Here is a 21,703-nt window from a genome sequence, read left to right on the forward strand (position 1 = left end):
TATAAAATTGAGAATATACAAAAAACCCCTTAGGTAAATTTTTATTATTGTTCACTTTTAGAAATATAAAATAATGCCTGTTTCAAAGATTATTCTTAATTCTCAAAAGTAGAAAATTAATGCAATTATAGTTAACAGCATATCACCAAAGGCTCTTTAATTTCTTGCAATAGTGTAATGAGTTCCTATGATTTGAATCTATTAAAATACTTGATAAATGTCACTGTCATAAATACAAAATTAGCCTTCAAAAACCAGCTGAATTCTTGTATAGCATGCTGATGAATGCTTCATATAGAGATGCAAGACACTTGTGTGCAGAGGAAACATTATTCATATAGCAATTTCATACAAATCTCTGGATTTTTATTGATAAATGTTTATCATGTTTTGAGATAACATTTTAAAAATTGTATCTATAATATATTTCATATCATTTTATGTTTATAAAGCATTTACTTATGAATTAACTATTCTTCAGGGATAAAGTGAATAGAGAAAGCTGTGAGCTGGAATGAGAAGTTCCAGGATGAATACTACATTCAATAACTTTAATTGGCTTTATTTTATTTGTTTGAGAATGAAGTCAGACAACAATATTCTGATTAATTCACTATTTAGCCTTATATCTTCTTATTACAATCCAGTTGGGAAAAGAATAATTTACTAGAATTTAAATTTGAATAATTTAAACAAGCAAGTCATTATTTGATCAAAAATGGAAAATTATACCTAATGTTCGAAATACTGTGTAAGAAATTGAAGAAATAATTATATTTGGCAAAGTTTTAAAAAAAGTCTGCATTTAGTATTGGTGCAAATTTCAAGAAGCTAAGAGCAAAACAATTGTTCTAAGTGTCAGAGAAATGGGAAATAGTGCCTGTGGTGCACAGGAAGACTTAAATATGCTTTTGCCAGAGAAGTTTACAAAATAATTAAAAATGAGCAAGTTTGAGAAAAGCTTATTTCCAATTTAATTTTTAGTCCACAAGGCAGGAAAGAGCGGAGAATGTTTTCAGAAAGAATGTTTTATAAATGCCGTAGACACTCATTAATATATTTTTGAACTTGACTATTAGGAAGACTGGATGATTAATTTTTAAAGAAAGATACTTTTTTTTAAATTTTAAATTTGTATTGGTCCATTTAATTTGGTCCTTCTTTTTCTGAATGTGGAGTAAATGCATTCAGCAATATGGATTATTTTGTCTATCGAACCACTGTAGCAGAATTGCTAAATCTCCATTTTACTGTAAGCTATTTAGACACACCTGTCAGAAAAATGCAAAAGTAAATACAAAGGCATATTTAAAATAATAATAACAAGATCCATTTATTTCTTTCAAAATAAAGTTGAAACTTGGATCCCAAGTTCAACAAATAAGCCATTTTAGTCAGGGGACTTTTGAAGTTGACGATGCTTCAAGAAAAGTAAGTGGCATGCTTATTTTTGGTATTTAACTTTAGTGTTAGTGACTGCATTTCTGCTTTCACAAGATGAGTGTAAATATAATAAATATGAAGCTCATCAATTTCCCTTGAATGAAACTATGCCAGATAATTCAAGATATTTAATATTAACATTGAGGAGAGGTTTATCAAGACTATTTACATTAAAATATAATTATGAATAATAAAATGAATATTCATATTTTGCTGCATTCACACAGTCCACAATTCAAGAGCTCTTTTACTTTCTTTCATGTGAAAGATTGAAATATTAGCCTCTTTTTTCCATAGTGAAATGGAAGCACATATTTTGGTCATTGTCAACAATTCTGACAGCAAGGACTAAACCAATTACCTTTTGATTTGCATAACAGCATGCACTCACTTACTGATGGCACGTGGCCTAGATTAATGATGGCAAGTATTTGTGAAGTATTTTCCAAGAATTCTTTAAGCACTCAGGATGTACATTCTCTTTCTCTAACACTTAAAAAAAAGTATTCTTTCTTTTTTGCAGGATGGATAAGTCTGAAGTAAGAATTATGACTAAGGAAAATATAATTATGGAAACGTTACAGCCTAAATATTACTTTGGTTATTAGATGATGTAGCAGCATGTGGCTTACTATAATACTTTTTTTTTTTTTTTGAAATAGGGTCTCAGTAGCTCAGGCTGAAGTGCAGTAGCAAGATCATAGCTCACTGCAGCCATGAACTCCAGGGCTCAAGCTATCCTCCTGCCTCAGCCTCCTGAGCGGTTGAAACTGCCGGTGCACACGATGATACCAGGCTAAATTTTTAAAATTTGGTGTAGAGACAGAGTCTCACTATGTTTCCCGGGCTGGTCTCAAACTCCTGGCCCTCAAGTGACTCTTCAACCTAAGCCTCCCAAAGTGCTAGGACTACAGGTGTGTGTGAGCTATAACACTCTAAAAGGATAAGACAGGTTTTATGAGGTATTAACATAGAATAAAAACAGTATATGTCAGTCTTTGTTCCCTAGAAAAATTCCTACCATTTTATTATTATTATTATTATTATCATCATCATCATTCTTAAACATTTGGGAAAGACTAAGTTTTCTAGAAATTAAGTTATTCCCAGACACATGGGTACTCAGTAGCTAAACCATGATCAAACACATTTCTAGTGGCTGGTATCTGCACTTCGTCATTTCCCCATCACTACAATCATGCTGCCTCATACATAAATAACAGCAACTATCAGGCTTTGACGGTACACTTACAGGTACGTAAGTGTAAAATATTGTCAGGTATGGACCAATATTAAATCAAACTGATATTCATGTGAATTGCATTCTTTAGATCACTAAGGCGTAAGATATCATATCAATGATTTGGTCTTTTAAGTTAAAAATATTTTTTTTACTATTTTTTTAGATTGTGATAGCACTTAAGCTCAAGGGTTTTTGATTTGGAAAGATATGGATTCAATTTCTGATTCCACAATTTACCACCTGGAGCATGTGCCGCCAGGAGCAAGTGACTCGAGCCTATGAAGCCTCAGTGCTTCTGCACTGGCTCCTTGGTATCTAAAACAGTGTGGAACTCCCAGCCTGTAGGGCTGTCACTGAGATGAAGGATGATACATGTAAAACACTTGGCACGTGGGAAATGCTCCATACTCCACGGTTATCAAAACTATTAAACAAAATTACCTTAAAACCCTTCATGGAAAAGAAACAGAGTCATAAGTAGGTATTTTTCAGTAGCAGATGAGACTACTAGGAAATGTTCATTAAAACATGCTACATATGTAGGATAATCAGCAATTTTATGAATAGTTGTGAAAGTTACAAAGCAGTTTGGAATTAGCAGTTGAGTGAACTTGTCTTTAACTTTATGAAGTAGGCAGGGAGTACTAACGTTTTTATCATTAATAATAATTCCTTATTCACATACCATTTGAGAAAATCAAAGAGAATTATTAACATCATTGTGTTGGAACATTAACCTGGTGGAACAGTCTTATTAGCTGTTTAAATCTGATGGGCTGTTCTGAAATATCCAGAACAAAGACTGTATCTGGTATAAATAACTACTAGGCAGAGAGGGTATCATTTGGCAGGACTAAATCTGAAAATATACATGCATTTGTATTTCATATTTGAAGAACTAATGTAATTGCTTGAAGTTAAAAATCAAGTTTTTTCATAACTTTCCAGAATAACTAAAAATGAATTAAGGAACATAACAGACTTTGCATTTTGGAACAAATGTTTCCTAGACAATTTTAGTAAATCTAGGGAAAGATTTTACTGTAAAGCAGTTAAATCATTTTTTTTTCTCAACTATATGTTGTTCACTCATCATAGAAAATGAAATTAAATTGTAGCAAAATAGATTACGGTTCTAAGATGCGTCAGTGAAAATATGGTTTCAATAAGTATTTCAAGCAGAACATGTTAGAGAGTCACTGTGACTAATCAAGTTATAAATGGGTTTATATTTTAAAAGTTCATTGATTTATCATAGAATTTGTGTTTAAACATAAATGAAATAGTACAAGACGAAGATACTCTATTAACATTAATTTTATGAGCAAACCTGCATTGAAAATTAATTTGTAGGAGGGGCATGTGTAATTAACTAAGAAATAACCTGTCTTTAGTAAGTATAATACACCAATTACATGTAAGTGAAAACTGCTAGTTACAGAGCAAACGAATTCTTTCATCAATGCAGGTCTATGATTCTAGTAAACATAGAATTATCTATATTGATAGCCCAAAATATGAGACAATCTTTAAAAATTAAGTTGGTACAGAGATTCATAGATAAAATGTTACTCTTCCTGGGTGCACACAAGGGGCAATGAAGCTCAGGGAATGACGATAAAAAAAGACACAGTGGACACAATCTAAAAAAACAGATAGTTCCCATTTGGACACTTGAGAATGGTTCTAAACTAGTCATAGTTGAATTTTAAAAGAAAGGTAGTCAATCTTTAAGTATTTTAATGTAGTTGAAATGGTGACCTCCAATAAAAAATGTGGGTATGCAATACAAAAACTTTTTTAAAAAATCAATAAAGCCAGTCAGGATGGTCTCATATGATTAATGCAGCAAAGCATTAAACTCAACTGAACTAGGGGATTTTAAATAATAAAATTCCAAAGAAATAGGTTTAGATTTCAGATAATTCCGAAAAGCTCTTAAACTTATATCTAACCCATTTAACACACAGCTATCATTATGTTTAAACTCAAGATTAAAGTAACAGCATCAAAGAAACTGAACTGTGTTGCTAAATCCATGGCTCATCGGAATTCTCTGTCAAAGCACCGGGACTCACCACGTAGTTTTGTAGAAGCTGCTCCACTGACTCTCTCCTCCCGTACTTAATGATCCAAGACTTCAGCTTTGACTCTGCAAGAACCAGCAGTGAAAGCAGACGGTACTTTAATTCTAAAAATTCCATTTTCATTAGGTGTAGCTCCGATGTGGAGGAAACAAAATGAAACCTAGAAATAAAACAGAGAGAATTTAGAGAATGTAACTAATAGTAACAGAACCGATGCTTACTTAACCTGTTACATGTCAGCCTTAAATAGAATGCAGCCACAAGCTCTTCTAACTCTGGCTGATCATTTTCTGGAGCTCTGATTCCTTTTCTAGCTCTGGATTTAAAAGCAAAACATGAATGATTGAAATATTCGATTTAGTTCTTTCCCCTGCCAACACATCTCTCGTCTGTTTCTTTTATAAGCTGTTTTTGCAATATTACATAATGTTCCTTACAGTACTGAACAAAAATACAGCCTCTGAAGAAACCATTTCTGTGATTTCCATGCTGTGGATAAATTCAGGTTCACTCTTTTCAGTTAATAATACATTAGAATGGTGGCATTCTTAGCAAGTCTTATGGGAGCCCACTTTCTATTTACCAAAGGCAGGCGCCTCTGTTAAAAAAAAAATCATGAAAAAAGGGAAAAGACATGTAAAAAACATCCACCTAGCGTTTTAAAAAGAGATTTCATTTAAATGCAGATATTCTCTTACCTCTCGGCCATGTCCTCTAATTGATCAGGTGGCACTGGAATCCCGTTAACAGACCTGGTCCGGTAGATTTCATGGAATGCTCTTTTGTGGGCATCTGTGTTTTGAAGCAGATCCTAAGATACAGTTTAAAAAAAATGAAAAACATGTTTCACAGAGGGCTAAGAAGCATAATTTCCAGCCTGCACCGATGAGTCAATGTATTCAACAATTTGATCCTGTTGCCACATTCAGAGGCAGCTTGGTGCCTGTCAAAGGCTCTTACCTTCAACAGGAGCTGGGTGCTTGTACTTAAAACACTATGCTGGAACTGCATCTAATAATTATGCATCTTTTAAACACACATGACACTTGCACAGCAATGCATTCAGACTTTTTAAAGGCACATGATCCCATGGAAAATGTAATTACTGCTATGAAATGATTTTAGTGTTTTTCGCCTTTCTTGATTTTGGATATGTTGGTTTTTAAAAGCTTAAAACTAAGCATGACAAATTGAAACCTTTAATGGCAAAAGAGATTAGGCTTTCTACTGTTATTTTATTTTGAATGCATGCACACTATTATAAAGTGATATTTGCTTGCCATCTAAAGTAAGTCAATCATATTACAATATATTTTGAAATACCCTTTTGATTAGAAAATTTCAAACAAGTGCAGGGAATACCCCATAAGTAACACAGTGGGAAGATTAAATGTGATGTTAATAAATATTCATTATAGACTGCATAGAACTCCACAGGTTTGATTTATTTATTTAGGTTAATTTGAATCTGCTTTGATTTGTTTGCTGTGTTTTTCATCACTTACAAACTAATTTCTAAAAAGTTGTATATGTATTTTACACTCCCTCACTCATTTCTCACATAGAAGAAGCAAAAAGGAGTTAGGTGAAGGGAGATTCATGCCTTAATTTCTAGAGCTTAGTTTGTGTCCTGATGGCAGAATAAATACAGTACTTAACAATGCATCACTCATTGAAAAAGTAAGACATTAGGCCACCAAAATAATACATTAAAATGAATATTTTTATCTCATACCAAAATTTAGTGGATTAATTGGAGAAATTAGCAGCAAAATCAGCCTAAAATCAAAAGAGACACACTTGACTATGGGGCAAGTGAAGAGTTTTCTATTATAAATCAAAATGTTAAGGTTTGTATATGATTGTACACATATGACATTTTAACACGGTAGAAAAACCTTAGGGCTAAACGATTTCAATCCTGATATATTTTGCTATGATCACATTTTGACCTGCTTCGATTCTGTAGGTAAGCGCAGAGATACTCACAAGTCACGCATTTTAAGGATCACTGTGGTGAGTCTTGTGAAAAGACCCTATCCTCCATACGTTTGCTTCCCATGGCCTCAAGGGAGGGTACTATGTGAAGCCAAGAACTCATCACGGGAGGGCAGGGAACAAGCGGGTGTTCTTAGAGCAACTATTGATGATGAGTGTTCTAGCCATGCTCTAATTCCTTTATCACATGCAGACACATTGCTGTAGCTTGTGGTTGCGCTGAAACTTTCCCAAGTGACTGCAGGGCACACTTGGAGTTATCACCCCAGCTAGCTCTGATCTGTGACAGTTTTAAAATATCTACTATGTTGAAAAAGTCTTTACAAGCTACCCAAACAAAAGCATGTTCACACATATGATAAAAGAACTTCTTAGGCTGGGCATGGTGGCTCATGCCTATAATAAGCACTTTGGGAGACCGAGGCTGGTGGATCATGAGATCAGGAGTTCGAAATCAGCCTGGGCCAACATGGTGAAACCCTGTCTCTACAAAAGATACAAAAATTAGCCGGGCATGGTGGCGTGCACCTGTAGTCCCAGCTACTTGGGAGGCTGAGGCAGGAGAATTCCTTGAACCTGGGAGGTGGAGGTTGCAGTGAGCCGAGATCACGCCATTGGACTCCAGCCTGGGCAACAGGGCAAGGCTCCATCTCAAAAAATAAAAACAAAAAAGAACTTCGTCGGTTGGCATGATGTCACTGATTCCTCTGAAAGGCCTTCTCACAATAAAGCAGCTAGATGCTGGGCAAAATATATGGTTTTAATTCACCTTGCTGGGTACATAGGAAGTAAGTGAAATATTTTAGTTCCTTATTCTCAGTAAAACATGACCCAAAAATTAGATCACAGATCTGTAGGCAAAAAACAAATAGAAAAATCTAGATTGTCCTGGACAAATATCTACACCATTGCTGAGAGAGACTGAGTCTTAGAATGTGAACAGGGTGAGGACACTGAAACGAGTTCCCCTCCATTTAGTCAGAACCCTCAATGAGGGCTAACATGACCAGGTTATTAGCAAATGCAAATATAATAGGAGGAAAGCAGAGATTACCAACCACAGGAAACAAGCCACCATGAGTGAGAACCAGCAGAAACAACAAACTTATCATGCTAGAAAAATGTCAATAATTTAATACTTGACAACAATGTGTAAGATAAAAAGGAGAGTGGTTTGGCTAAAGTATTCATAATTCCTTATATTGATTAAGAGGAGATTTAGATATTGATTAACTTTCAATTTTACTAAGTATCTATGGTCAAATTTCGAGGGCAATCATACTGTACAACCAGAGTTTATAACTTTCATGCTAGTAGAAATAAAACCATGGAATAAGAAAAATGAGTAAGGAGACAAAAACAAAACCTCCTTAATCAACTTATAAATAGCAAGAAAGTAGAAAAGAAGAAAAAGTAGAACAATTAGAAAGCAAACACTCAGATGCCAGAAACAAATTCAAGTATATCAATAATAATAAATAAATGTGAATAAAGTAGAAATTTACTAGTTAAAAGACAAAGATTATCAGATTGGACAAACAAACAAAATAGAACTATCTTCTTTTTACAAAAGATACACCTAATCATTAAGAACATGGATAGGTTAAAATTAATAAAATGGAACACATGTCAGGCAAATACTACGAGAAATCTGATATAAATATCAGACAAAATGGATTTCAGAACAGAAGCATTGTAAGTACAGACACTCCTTGACTCACCATGGGGTTGTGTCCCAATAAAACTCATTGTAAATTGAAAATATTGTTAAGTCAAAAATGTATTTAATACACCTAAACCAACCAAACATTATAGCTCAGCTTCACCGACATTAAATGTGCTCAGAACACTCACATTAGCCTACAATTTGGCAAAATTATCTAGCATAAAGCCGAATTTTATAATAAAATGTTTAATACCTCACTTAAGAATATCATATCACATGTCACTGCTGAATGTATATTGCTTTTGCACCATTGTAAAGTCAAAATTGTAAGTTGAATCACTATAAGTTGGAAACCATCTATAATTAATTGCATAAAGATTAAACTTTTAACTTACTAGAAGGCATATTATTCCTGAACTTGAACATGCCCATTAAACTTCAAAATATATACAGCAAAAACTAATGGAACTGTAAGGAGAACCTGAATCATCAACATCACTGTGGGGTTTATCAACATGCCTCTCTAAATGAGATAGAGCAAAGGAGGCAGTGTTATAGCAGGTTGTTGGGTAAAGAAGGGAAAAGGCTGCAGGAATGGTCTTTATAATGGCCATACTGCCCAAGGTAATTTATAGATTCAATGCCATCCCCATCAAGCTACCAACGAGTTTCTTCACAGAATTGGAAAAAACTGCTTTAAAGTTCATATGGAACCAAAAAAGAGCCCGCATCTCCAAGACAATCCTAAGTCAAAAGAACAAAGCTGGAGGCATCACGCTACCTGACTTCAAACTATACTACAAGGCTACAGTAACCAAAACAGCATGGTACTGGTACCAAAACAGAGATATAGACCAATGGAACAGAACAGAGTCCTCAGAAATAATACCACACATCTACAGCCATCTGATCTTTGACAAACCTGAGAGAAACAAGAAATGGGGAAAGGATTCCCTATTTAATAAATGGTGCTGGGAAAATTGGCTAGCCGTAAGTAGAAAGCTGAAACTGGATCCTTTCCTTACTCCTTATACGAAAATTAATTCAAGATGGATTAGAGACTTAAATGTTAGACCTAATACCATAAAAATCCTAGAGGAAAACCTAGGTAGTACCATTCAGGACATAGGCATGGGAAAAGACTTCATGTCTAAAACACCAAAAGCAACGGCAGCAAAAGCCAAAATTGACAAATGGGATCTAATTAAACTAAAGAGCTTCTGCACAGCAAAAGAAACTACCATCAGAGTGAACAGGCAACCTACAGAATGGGAGAAAATTTTTGCAATCTACTCATCTGACAAAGGGCTAATATCCAGAACCTACAAAGAACTCAAACAAATTTACAAGAAAAAAACAAACAACCCCATCAAAAAGTGGGCAAAGGATATGAACAGACATTTCTCAAAAGAAGACATTCAGACAGCCAACAGACACATGAAAAAATGCTCATCATCACTGGCCATCAGAGAAATGCAAATCAAAACCACAATGAGATACCATCTCACACCAGTTAGAATGGCGATCATTAAAAAGTCAGGAAACAACAGGGGCTGGAGAGGATGTGGAGAAATAGGAACACTTTTACACTGTTGGTGGGATTGTAAACTAGTTCAACCATTATGGAAAACAGTATGGCGATTCCTCAAGGATCTAGAACTAGATGTACCATATGACCCAGCCATCCCATTCCTGGGTATATACCCAAAGGATTATAAATTATGCTGCTATAAAGACACATGCACACGTATGTTTATTGCGGCACTATTCACAACAGCAAAGACTTGGAATCAACCCAAATGTCCATCAGTGACAGATTGGATTAAGAAAATGTGGCACATATACACCATGGAATACTATGCAGCCATAAAAAAGGATGAGTTTGTGTCCTTTGTAGGGACATGGATGCAGCTGGAAACCATCATTCTTAGCAAACTATCACAAGAACAGAAAACCAAACATCGCATGTTCTCACTCATAGGTGGGAACTGAACAATGAGATCACTTGGACTCAGGAAGGGGAACATCACACACCGGGGCCTATCATGGGGAGGGGGGAGGGGGGAGGGGGGAGGGATTGCATTGGGAGTTATACCTGATGTAAATGACGAGTTGATGGGTGCAGCACACCAACAAGGCACAAGTATACATATGTAACAAACCTGCACGTTATGCACATGTACCCTACAACTTAAAGTATAATAATAATAAATAAATTTAAAATAAATAAATAAATAAATAAAAAATAAAATAAAATGTAAAAAAAAAAAGAACTTGTGGTGTTTTGATAACGGAAGCCAGCTGGGAATTTTGAGCAGGTTGGTGGAATTATCTCAGCTGCATTTTAAGGATCACTGTGGCGACTCTTCTGAAAATACCCTATCCTCCATACATTTGCTTCCCATGGCTTCTAAGAAAACACTGTAGCTGGATTTCCTCCAACTTCACTGGTTGCTCAGACTTTTACTGGCTTTTCTACTCTTCAATCTCTTAATACTGGATTCCCTCCAAGATCAGACCTTGGTCCCTTTCTCTTCTCTGTATATACTTCTTTATTTAATTTCTCCAGTCTCAGAGCTTTAAACATCCCTCTAGATGCGAATGACTCTGATTTTTTATCTCCAGGCTGTACTTCTTTCCTGAGCTCTCTTACATATTGCCTACTCCACATGTCCTCTTGGATGAGGAAAAGACTCAACATGCCCCAAACTGAATTCCTTAGCTTTCCTCCCAAAGTCACTTCATTGTCTCCTATTCTTAATCGATAGAAACTCTGTTTTTTCACTTGCATAGCCCCCAAATCATAGTGTCATTTATGACTCTTGTTCTTTCACAGTATGCATCTAATGCTGAAAATTGTTCTGCCCTCAAAATGTATTCAGAATCTGTCCATTTCTCACTATCTCTACAGCAACTTCCTTCGTTCAAGGCACTCAAACTGGATGATTGAAACGGTACCCTGGCTTCTGGTCTCCATTCCTAACCCAGTATATTCTCACACAGCAGCCATATCATGAAAATACTGTCATTCCTTTGGGGGAAAGAAAATGGGGCTGGGTGCTATGGCTCATGCGTGTAATTCCAGCACTTTAGGAGGGTGGGCAGATCGCTTGAGCCCAGGAGTTTGAGACCAGCCTGGGCAACACGGTGAAACCCTATCTCTCCAAAAAAATACAAAAATTAGTCAGCTGTGGTGGCCCATGCCTGAAGTCCTACCTACTCAGGAGGCTAAGGTGGAAGGATCACTGGATCCTGGGAGGCAGAGGCTGCAGTGAGCCATGACCACACCACTACACTCCCACCTGGGCAACAGAGCCAGACCCTATCTCAGAAAAAAAAAAAAAAACAACCAAGAAAGAAAGAGAGAGAGAGAGAGAGAGAGAGAAGAAAGCAAGCAGAAAAGAAAATGGATGAAAAAAGAAGGTTAGAACATTGTAGAGCAAATGCCAAAGTGTGATTAAGGAAAGTGAGGCGGTTCAAAGAAACAATATTGGGGAAAATATACAGGCACAGAAAATACCACAAAATATATAAAACAGTATTTTGAACTATTTTATGCCAATAATTCTGAAGACTTAGTCAAATGCACACATTTTTAGAAAGTATGCATTATCAATATTGACCCAATCGCAATTTTGAGAGCCTGAATATGGGGAGACAACAGTGAAAAAAAGCAACAATTCCCACTTTCATAGAGTTGACATTATAGTGCAGAAAATCAAGCAAAAGATAAGGTAAATGATTAAAACAGGTAACAGTCGAGGTGATGATAAATGCTAACGAGAAACATCAAATGGGAAAGGAGAAGGGGAGTTTGGGAGAAGTTGTAATTTCAAAAGAGGTGTCCAGAAAAGGGTTGATGAAGAGGGGATCTTTTAGTAAAGGCCTTAAAGAGATGAAGAATGTAACAGGAATATCAGTAAGAGGATGTTTCAGACTGAAGGATGAGAACATTCCAGAAGGATGGCAAAGGTAAAGACCTCAAGGTAGGGTATGTGCTTGCCTATTTGATGTCATCTTTCCAATGAGGCTTCCCTGACAACCCTATTTAAAATTGCGACGACACCTAATTTCCCCTGTCCTTTAATTTCTAACCTAAATTTACTTATTTTTTATGTTTATTAATTTTATCTGCCTCCTCTCCCTAGAAGGTAAGTTATCTAAGGGAAGGGATTTTTGTCTGTTTTGCTTACAGATGTATCACAAATGCCTAAAACACTGCTTTGCACACTGAGAAAGCTCAACAAATATTTGTTGAAAGAATAGGGAAGACCAGAAAGGTAAAGCCAGGGGAGTAGGAAGGAAATTACAAGTGGCACAATCATAACTCACCCACTGCAGCCTTTAACTCCCGGGCTCAAGCGATCCTCCTGCCTCAGCCTCCCGAGTAGCTGGGACTACAGGCATACACCACTATGCCTGACTAATTTTTTATTTTTTTATTTTTTGTAAAGACAGGGTCTCTCGCTTGGTTGACCAGGTTGGTCTCAAACTTCTGGCTTCATGTGCTTCTCCTGCCTTGGCTTCTCAACATGCTGGAATTACAAGTATGAGCTGCCATGCCCTAAAGAAAGTCTTTCAAGGGTAAAGGGATAACTAAGGGAAATGTTTGTGACAGGTGAGGTAAGAAGACTGAGAACTGGCCGTTGGGTGAGGAATGAGGCAAAGTCTGGTAAACGTGGCATGGTAGATGGCAAGAGAAAAGCTTGATTGGAATGGTTTTTAGAAAGAATGAGAGAAGGGAATTTAGAAAGAAGAAAGAGAACAGAGCCAACTCTCTCAAAGAGCTTTGCTGTAAAAGGAAGGAAGAAAATTGGACAGTAGCTGGAAGGGGAAGTGGGGCTAAGAAAAAGACTTTTTAAGATGAGTTAATGGCAGTATATTTGTATGTGGACGAGAAAACTCCAACAAAGAAAGAAAGAGAAAAAAATATAGAAGGGAGGAAGGACAGGAATTACCTTTTGGAGAGAGGGTGGGATCTAATGTACACATAGAGAGGTTGGCCTCGGCCCAGAGCACAGATGGTTCACCCATAGTAACAGAAGTGAAGAGCGCGTATTCGGGCACAGATGTAAGTAGGTGGGTTGATGTGGCCGTGGGAGCTGGTGGAAATTCTTTTCTGATTGCTTCTATTTTCTCAAAGAAAAAGGAAGTAATGTCATCAGCTAAGAGTGAGGATGGGGAGGAGGTGTGGAAGGTTTGAAGAGACAAGATATGAAATAGTTGTCCCAGAAATGAAGAGGGAATGGAGTCGGGAAATGCCTTCTGATTGCCAGGCACCATTAAGGGCCCACTTGGGTTAGTCATCGAGCCTGGGGGTGTGTTTTTCTCCAGCCACAGTCAGCTACATCTGACTGGAGTGTGTGGGCATCAACTAGGCAGAGAGCTGGCTTTCACCGGCATCGTGTTTTTACCAGGACAGTAAAACAAAGTGAAATGTGGACAAGGCAAGCGAGGATGTGGACAAGTGGGGCTTTTATATTGCATTTAAGCAGAGCACAAAGGGAGGTGGTAAAGAGAACAGGATGCAGTGAAAAGATGGTAGGGTAACAGATTATAGGGCACAGAGGAGATGAAGCCTTGTCTGACTGGAGAGGAAGGTACTTGACAAAGAGCTTGTGGAGGGGTCTCATTTGCTGGTGATGAGCACTCTAGGCTATGACTGTGGAGTGAGTGGGGTGTCGGACAGGATCCTGGGGGAAGAGGAGGTCAAGAACCTGAGAGGTCACGATATTGGGAGGATCGTCTCTGGGTTATTGAAGTTATTAAGAATTATGGCATGCATTGTCATCCAGGAAATAAAATCTTCAAGAAGGGATGGAAAGTGACCTAGGTAGGGTTGGTAACTGCAGTAAGGATGTGTAGCAGGTGGCACAGCCTGATGGCTACTTTCACGATTCCTTATGACTGAAAGTCTTACTTTGCCAAATCAATACCAAGAATAATAAATTAGTCAGTATAATCACTTTACAAGTATGATAAGCAATAGCTTTGTGGTCACGTTTTAAGCCTAGTGCTGAAGACAACCTGGATCATCAGTTATGTGACCTTGGGCAAGTCACTTAACCTCTCTCTGCCTACAGTTTCCTCATCAGCAAAAGAGGACAATAATACCTATCTCACATCCGTCATGTTAAGTGTTTGGTAAAAATCAAACACTTAACATGGTTAAGGACTGAAACATGGTTAAGTCCTCCATAATAGTTAGCTGTGGTTATTGTTATTTTTATAGATAACTGAACATTAGGGTAACCGGAAAATAGAAGAGATAATACAGGTACACTATGTTTTGCAGAATAAATATGTTCTAATATATACATACATATATATGTTAATTTTTCAGAAATAGTAAAACAAAACCATTGGCAGAACCATTCACAAAGTGAACTCTTGGAAACACACATTTAAAAATTGATCTGAATCCAACTTGCAAGCATTGCCTATGCCTTCAGTGTTGAAAATTGTGTTGTTTTTTAAAAAGTTGTGAAGAATGAAAAAAGAATGAAAAAAAAACAAGCATTGCAACTTTAATAGCCTGTTCAAGTTTTCTTGACAAAAATCAGAATTACTTTTTAGACCAAGATGGGAAGACAATATTCCCAAACATTTTGGTCATGCATCAGTGAGTCCTAAATTGTGATTTTCCCAATTTATTGCATCTTCAAGTCAGCCCAATACACCAGCATAGAGGTGTTACATCAAATCGAGGGACTGAGTTAGTGCCATTGAGGAAACTTATAATTTTTAGTTGTTTTAATAAGTCAAACTTGGCCAAGCGCGGTGGCTCACAGTTGTAATCCCAGCACTTTGGGAGGCTGAGGCAGGTGGATCACTTGAGGTCAGGAGCTCGAGGCCAGCCTGGTCAACATGGTGAAACCCCATCTCTACTAAAAATACAAATATTAGCCAGGCGTGTTATCAGGTGCCTGAAATCCCAGCTACATGGGAGACGGAGGCAGGAGAATCACTTGAACCTGGGAAGCAGAGGTTGCAGTGAGCTGAGATCACACCATTGCGCTCCAGCCTGGGAGCGAAAAAGCGAGTCTCCATTTCAACAATAATAATAATAATAATTCAAACTTTTCACCCTCAAAGCTTAGCTTATTATAGTCTTCTAATACATATTTTTCAATAAATGAGAATTGATCTTAAAATTGACAATTTAATTGTTTTATGAGCTACTTTAAGTACCCATGCCCAGGCCTAGCAAAAGTTCCTACCTCAATAAAAAGATCATTCTAATATTCACCTTGAACCTGGCCTGAGCCCCTACCTACCTCTGCTTTTTACTTTTATCTCTTTATTTATTTTTTTTTTTTGAGACGGAGTCTCGCTCTGTCACCCAGGCTGGAGTGCAGTGGCCGGATCTCAGCTCACTGCAAGCTCCGCCTCCCGGGTTCACACCATTCTCCTGCCTCAGCCTCCCGAGTAGCTGGGACTACAGGCGCCTGCCACCTCGCCCGGCTAAGTTTTTGTATTTTTTTTAGTAGAGACGGGGTTTCACTGTGTTAGCCAGGATGGTCTCGATCTCCTGACCTCGTGATCCGCCCGTCTCGGCCTCCCAAAGTGCTGGGATTACAGGCTTGAGCCACCGCGCCCGGCCTTATCTCTTTATTACATTCCTTGGTTTTCTCTTAAGTCTAGCCCTTTCTGGGTTTTTGTTTGTTTGTTTGCCTCAGATAACCATTTTCTCCAACTCCTGCCCCTCTATCTCTCCCTGATCCACTCACTTCATTTCTGGTTTGTATGCCTTCTTCACTAGCCTTTGGCAGAGAGATTGTTCTAGCTGTATTCTTGGGGGCTGGCACAGGGTCTGTCTCTCACTCTGTCTCTCAAGGGAGCTAGAAGGGCTCATGAAGGGCCTGAAATCATATAGCCATGGAAACATGCAGACAGCATGTGCATTGGCCAACTTAGGACTCACTCCCCCATAGGAGATGTTACTGTCTATAATGTGCCTTCAATTAACATTTTTACAAATCGTTATAATTAACTAGTAAATAGCAGTTACATTGTCCGACATTTTCTCTATGGTGGGACATTGAAGTCAAAGTTAAGGGTATTATATAAAGAACAACTGTGTAGATGTTTCTCAGACCTCTAGATTGGAGGCACCACAAATGCCTGGACCTTGTCTGTGCCCCTCACCTGTTGCCCTCGAGCTGAAGACCTGCACATAGTAGGAATATTTGCTACCATGCCTATTTGCTGAATTAATGTATTTAACTCCCAATTACTATACATTGTACCTTTCATTTAAAATTCTAAAGTGACTTCTTCTGTATCAAATATTTACGTCAATTAAAATAGTTTCATATGTAGGTAACAGGTACACTAGAATCCTAATCACCACCATTATGCAACATACTCATGTAACAAACATGCACACGTACCCCCTGAATCTAAAATTTAAAAATTAATAAATAAATGCCAGTTAAGGTAAAAAAAAAAGTTTAAATTAAAAAGTTTTACATGAAAAAAATTATTGAATGTTATACAGGCTTAATTGCTAATTTGTTAAAGATGTTATTGTTTGTGTAATATTGTTTTCACACTTTCCTCCATTTTTAATATACTGGGGTGGTCTCAGAATTGACATGGCCCAGGTGTTTCTATGCTTTTGAGAAACCTTAACCTGATTCAATCCCAGGAAAATTCTTGTGACTTGATCTCATATGAGGCCTGAACTCTGGGTCCCTTATGGCATAGCTGCCCCCACATTAGGGCACTAAGGCACAGACAAGCTGGCCCAGCTTTTATATGTGAGTATCTGCACAGATGAAGAAGACCCCAAAGTCATGGCATGTGAGAAGTCAGATGACAGAGAGTTTAGATCAGCAACTTTAAAAGTGTCCAAAGGCACTGAGTATTGGAAAAGGCCAAGAAGAAATGGAGGCAGGACCCTGAGTGACGGCCTCTGCAGACCATCAAATCTTGCTGTGGCCATCGGGTTCAATAAGTTTGTCTGAGGTTGAGTCTGTTGAGTTGAAACTGCCAAGATTGGCAATGGCATCGTATCTCTGTGTCTCTGTATCTCTAGCTCCAAAAGTAAAGCCTCAGAGAGGCATAAAATAAAATCTGTCATAGATTTGCTTTATGATCTTGTCTAGATATAGAACAGTATATTTCCTTGGGGTAATTTTTTTTTAAATATCAATAATTTGGCAGAAAATACATAGGGGCTATATATTGCCCATGTGTAGTCAGGAGCAGAAATCTCTGTTTTTCACATATGCAGTAATACTCCACCACACTACAGAAAATGAAGTATACGAATTCAAATGCATAAAATGCAAGATTGCGTTAATGTGATGTTAATGAAAAACAGCATGTTTAGTTAGGCCTGTAGTATCACAAAACACAAAGAGAAAGTATATTGGAAACTATACCATATACAACTGATCATATATTAAGTTTAAAATGTCCCAAATGACTAAGAGACCATCAAACCCTAACTCCACCACTTCCTACAGCCTCCACTCCTTCTACCCCCATCCCACAGCACCAGGACATAAGAACTTTTGCCTGCCTTCCTTTGAGAATGGAGGCAGAAATGAGGTCTGGAGCCAAGGCCAGCCACATTATTATGTAGATGCATACCATCTCTGCGCTTATCTTTTGAAAAATAACATACAACAACAGAAATAACCAAGATAGCTGCAGATGAAAAAAACACCACACAGGTACGGAAAATATCTCAGGAAATCAACCTACTGGAACCGTCATTAACCAGTGTAAGAAAGAAACATTCAAATTAGAGAACTCTAAGAAGGTGTGACATCTCTGGTCATGTAGAATGAATACTTGTGGCGTTCCCAACAGGTCAGGTTGTAACTAGGCTACCTCTCCAGACCACACTAGGGCTGTTATGCTGCAAGGTTTTCCGACCAGAATTTTTACCTTATGTTGCTCAAGTTTCCGTTGTATCGTGTTTGCTGTTTCCTCGTGGACCTGCTGAATGGTTATTTCCTCTCTCAGGGCCACCTCCGCTCTGTACAGCCAGGCACCTATGGTGCCCAGAGGTGCAGGAAGAGATTTATCAAGCTGTATATGCCAGTCAAAGAGCTAAAATTTAAAAAGCAGAAAAGTAAAATATCTTTAATACAGATGACAATTTATAAAATAATAGTAAACCATACATAAAGCTTTAAGTTAATGATTTCAGGCTAAGTTAATAAATATCAAATAAGCAAATGTCTGTGTTCTGAGTTTGATACTTTAGGGATGGGGAGAAAATTACAGTTACAAGCAAATTTTGAGGAAACTCAAAATACATCTTAAACATGGAAGATTATTAGAAGTGTAAGAAATTTTCCTCTTACAGGAGTAGCATAAAGCACCCACTGACTTTCAGTGTGGCTTTTGCTGAAAGGGAAGGGATCAGGTTTGCTGACATGCTTGGAGGACGCAGCAGTTATACACTTGGCTGATGTGTATCTTGGTCTTCGGAATGAGAATCCCATTAAAACCTCCCACATGATCAGAACAAGTCCAGAAAAATGAGGATTATCTAAGCAGCTCTGGACAAAGATGGATTTAAAAGATTCTTTCCATAATCCTATGATTGTCTACCCTTCTCTCCATCTCTTTCATTTTACCCAATTCTCAGACACATTTCCTAGCTTACTGGAATGCCAGGTGGGATGAGTGCAGGTGCTTAGGAACTAGTCTATTCTTTAATGGAGTCACTAGAAAAAAATGAGACTATCAAAAAAAAATTTGGCTGGGTGCAGTGGCTCACTCTCGTAATCCCAGAAATTTGGGAAGCCAAGATGGGTGAGATGCTTGAACCCAGGAGGTTAAGACCAGCCTGGGCAATATAGTGAGATCTCATCTCTATTAAAAAAAAAAAAAATTTAGCCAAGCATGGTGGTAGGTAATGCCTGTGGTCCCAGATACTCGGGTGGTTGAGGTAGGAGGATTGCCTGAGCCGAGGAGGTTGAAGCTGCAGTGAGCTGTGATTGTGCCACTGCACTTTAGCTTGGGTGACAGAGCAAGGCACTATCTCAAAAATAAAATTAAAAAAAATAAAGAACATATGGTAAGTTCAAGACAAATATTCTTATTAGTGATTCCGGGGGCTTGAAATCTTGGTATTTAAGCATGAAGAATACGAATATGAAAGATACTGAGCAGTTTTCCTTCAGATGAGTGATCAATCAGATAAAAAGAGATGTTGAATGAAAGAATATAAAACTGTATGTCAATACAGGAAGGTCATTAACTTTGATGAAACATGGTTTTGGAATACGAGGAGTTGCCGTGGTTCCATTCTGGAGAATCTGCTACAAGACCAGAGAGTCACCTCTTCTAAACCACCCAGAAGGAAGTTGTGTAAAGTGTGAAGTGATTCAGATGGTCTCAAGATTTTAATCTATCATCGAGTCAATGGCTGATATCACATACACGGAAGCCAAAGCAAGAAAATAGCTGTTAAACCAAAGACTTGCATTAACTTACAGGAAAACCAGACAAGGAGGCAAAGATTCTCCCTAGTTAAGTCTTTCTAGCCTCAGACAGAGGCAGTAGAACCTGTTGTCATATCACTGTGTAGAAACAGATAATGAAAAATATTCTTTTCTGAATTTATTAAACCCCAATAAAACTAATTGTGGAAGAACTTACCCTGGAAGTCACTCTATCCCAAGATTGTTTTACCAATGCTTGGTCAAGTGACAATTTACCATCTCTATGTAATGGTTGTACTAAATGTTCAATCTGTTTCCTCTTCATTTCGTATTGAACTCTGAAGTGCTTAAATGACTAAAAGAGGAAAAACAGCAACAGTATGGCAATGAGTCAAAAACAGCAAAAGCAAAGGAAAGCACATTTCCTAAATAACAACCTTTTCTATTTGGATAACACTCGATATATGTTACTGATAATAACAATGATAGTTATGTTACTAATAGCAGCTGTCATTCATCAAGCCCTGACATAGCTTGACCCTGTGCTAAGTGCTTTCTGCATATTATCCTCTCTGGTTCTCCCCATCACCCTACAACATAGACATGCATTATTATCCTGAAGCCCAGAAATGACTTACCAAGGACAAGTAGTAGAGGTAGGACTAAAGCCTAGGATTTCTCATTTCCAGTAAAGTAATTTATGTACCAGTATATGTTTGTCAGGAGATCATAGTAAACAGGAGTATAAATCTTAGCTAATAATCAAGATAGTTGCTTTATTTCAAGTACCAAACAATTTACAAATAGAAATTGCATATATGGAAATAATGCAGAATGAAAGCTGTCTAGATTTGTGCTTAAGTAAGCCTGCATAAAGAGGTTTACTGTAGGGGACCATGCTTATATGATAATCCTTTGCTTTAATTTCATGGTATTAAAATATTAAGGATGTCACCATACAGTTGACATCAATTTATTATATGTAGACTTAACTATAAGCTTAATGCTAACATTAAAACAATTTTTAAAGTTTTATATTTTACATTAATTAAATTAACACATCCTAAAGTGTGACTCCAAATCTAAACATAAAATTAAAATATCATTAAAATGTGCAGTTATGTTACAGAACAGGAGAATGGCCCCACAAAAGTTAGCAGATAACACAACTAAAAGAATTTCAAAATTATAAACAAACATGTAAATTCACATGAAGAACACTGGGGGGAGATAGTGAACTACAATTTTACCTACAAGTTTTTCTTCCATTTTCTCTAACTGAATGGAATTTTAAAAATACTGAAACATAGGCTGGGCACGGTGGCTCACGCCTGTAACCCCAGCACTTTCGGAGATCAAGGTGAGCGGATCACGAGGTCAAGAGATTGAGACCATCCTGGCCAACATGGTGAAACCCCATCTCTATTAAAAACACAAAAATTAGCTGAGGGTAGTGGCGCACGCCTGTAGTTCCAGCTACTCAGGAGGCTGAAGCAGGAGAATTGCTTGAACCTGGGAGGCAGAGGTTGCAGTGAGCTGAGCTCACGATCATGCCACTGCACTCCAGTTTGGTGACAGAGTGAGACTCTGTCTAAGAAAATATATAAAATTAAAAAATAATAAAATAAATAAAAAATAAAAATAAACCAAAACACAAAATCAACTTTTAAATTTTATTCCACAGGATTCTGAGTGAAAAAACTGGAAAATACAGCATTTACTATCGATTGAAAGAGATTTAAAATGCTGATTACATAATGTAAAGATGAAATGAAATTTTCCCTAAATTCAGATTTCAGGTAGTCTCTAAATCTATTTTTAAGAGACTAGTGATCACCTTTGGACTGAAAGGAGTGTT

General features: G+C 37.3%; 1 protein-coding gene across 27 annotated transcripts in view; it reads right to left on the reverse strand.

Annotated features, from left to right (window-relative positions):
• Positions 1-21,703, reverse strand: part of SYNE1 (spectrin repeat containing nuclear envelope protein 1) — a 530,711-nt gene that overhangs the window by 350,539 nt on the left and 158,469 nt on the right. For 24 of the 27 annotated variants that reach the window (XM_074037290.1, XM_005552157.4, XM_074037285.1 and 21 more), the window contains 4 exons: positions 20,063-20,200; positions 18,338-18,502; positions 5,472-5,584; positions 4,765-4,933 (listed from right to left, as the gene is read on the reverse strand). In XM_074037290.1, the coding sequence (XP_073893391.1) occupies positions 4,765-4,933; positions 5,472-5,584; positions 18,338-18,502; positions 20,063-20,200 (585 nt within the window). Of the gene's footprint in view, positions 1-4,764; positions 4,934-4,994; positions 5,165-5,471; positions 5,585-5,733; positions 5,787-18,337; positions 18,503-20,062; positions 20,201-21,703 lie in introns of those variants that run through there. The other 3 variants (XM_045390340.2, XM_045390342.2, XM_045390341.2) reach the window with 3 other exon arrangements.

This window comes from Macaca fascicularis, chromosome 4, assembly GCF_037993035.2.
Source record: "Macaca fascicularis isolate 582-1 chromosome 4, T2T-MFA8v1.1".
NCBI lineage: Eukaryota > Metazoa > Chordata > Mammalia > Primates > Cercopithecidae > Macaca > Macaca fascicularis.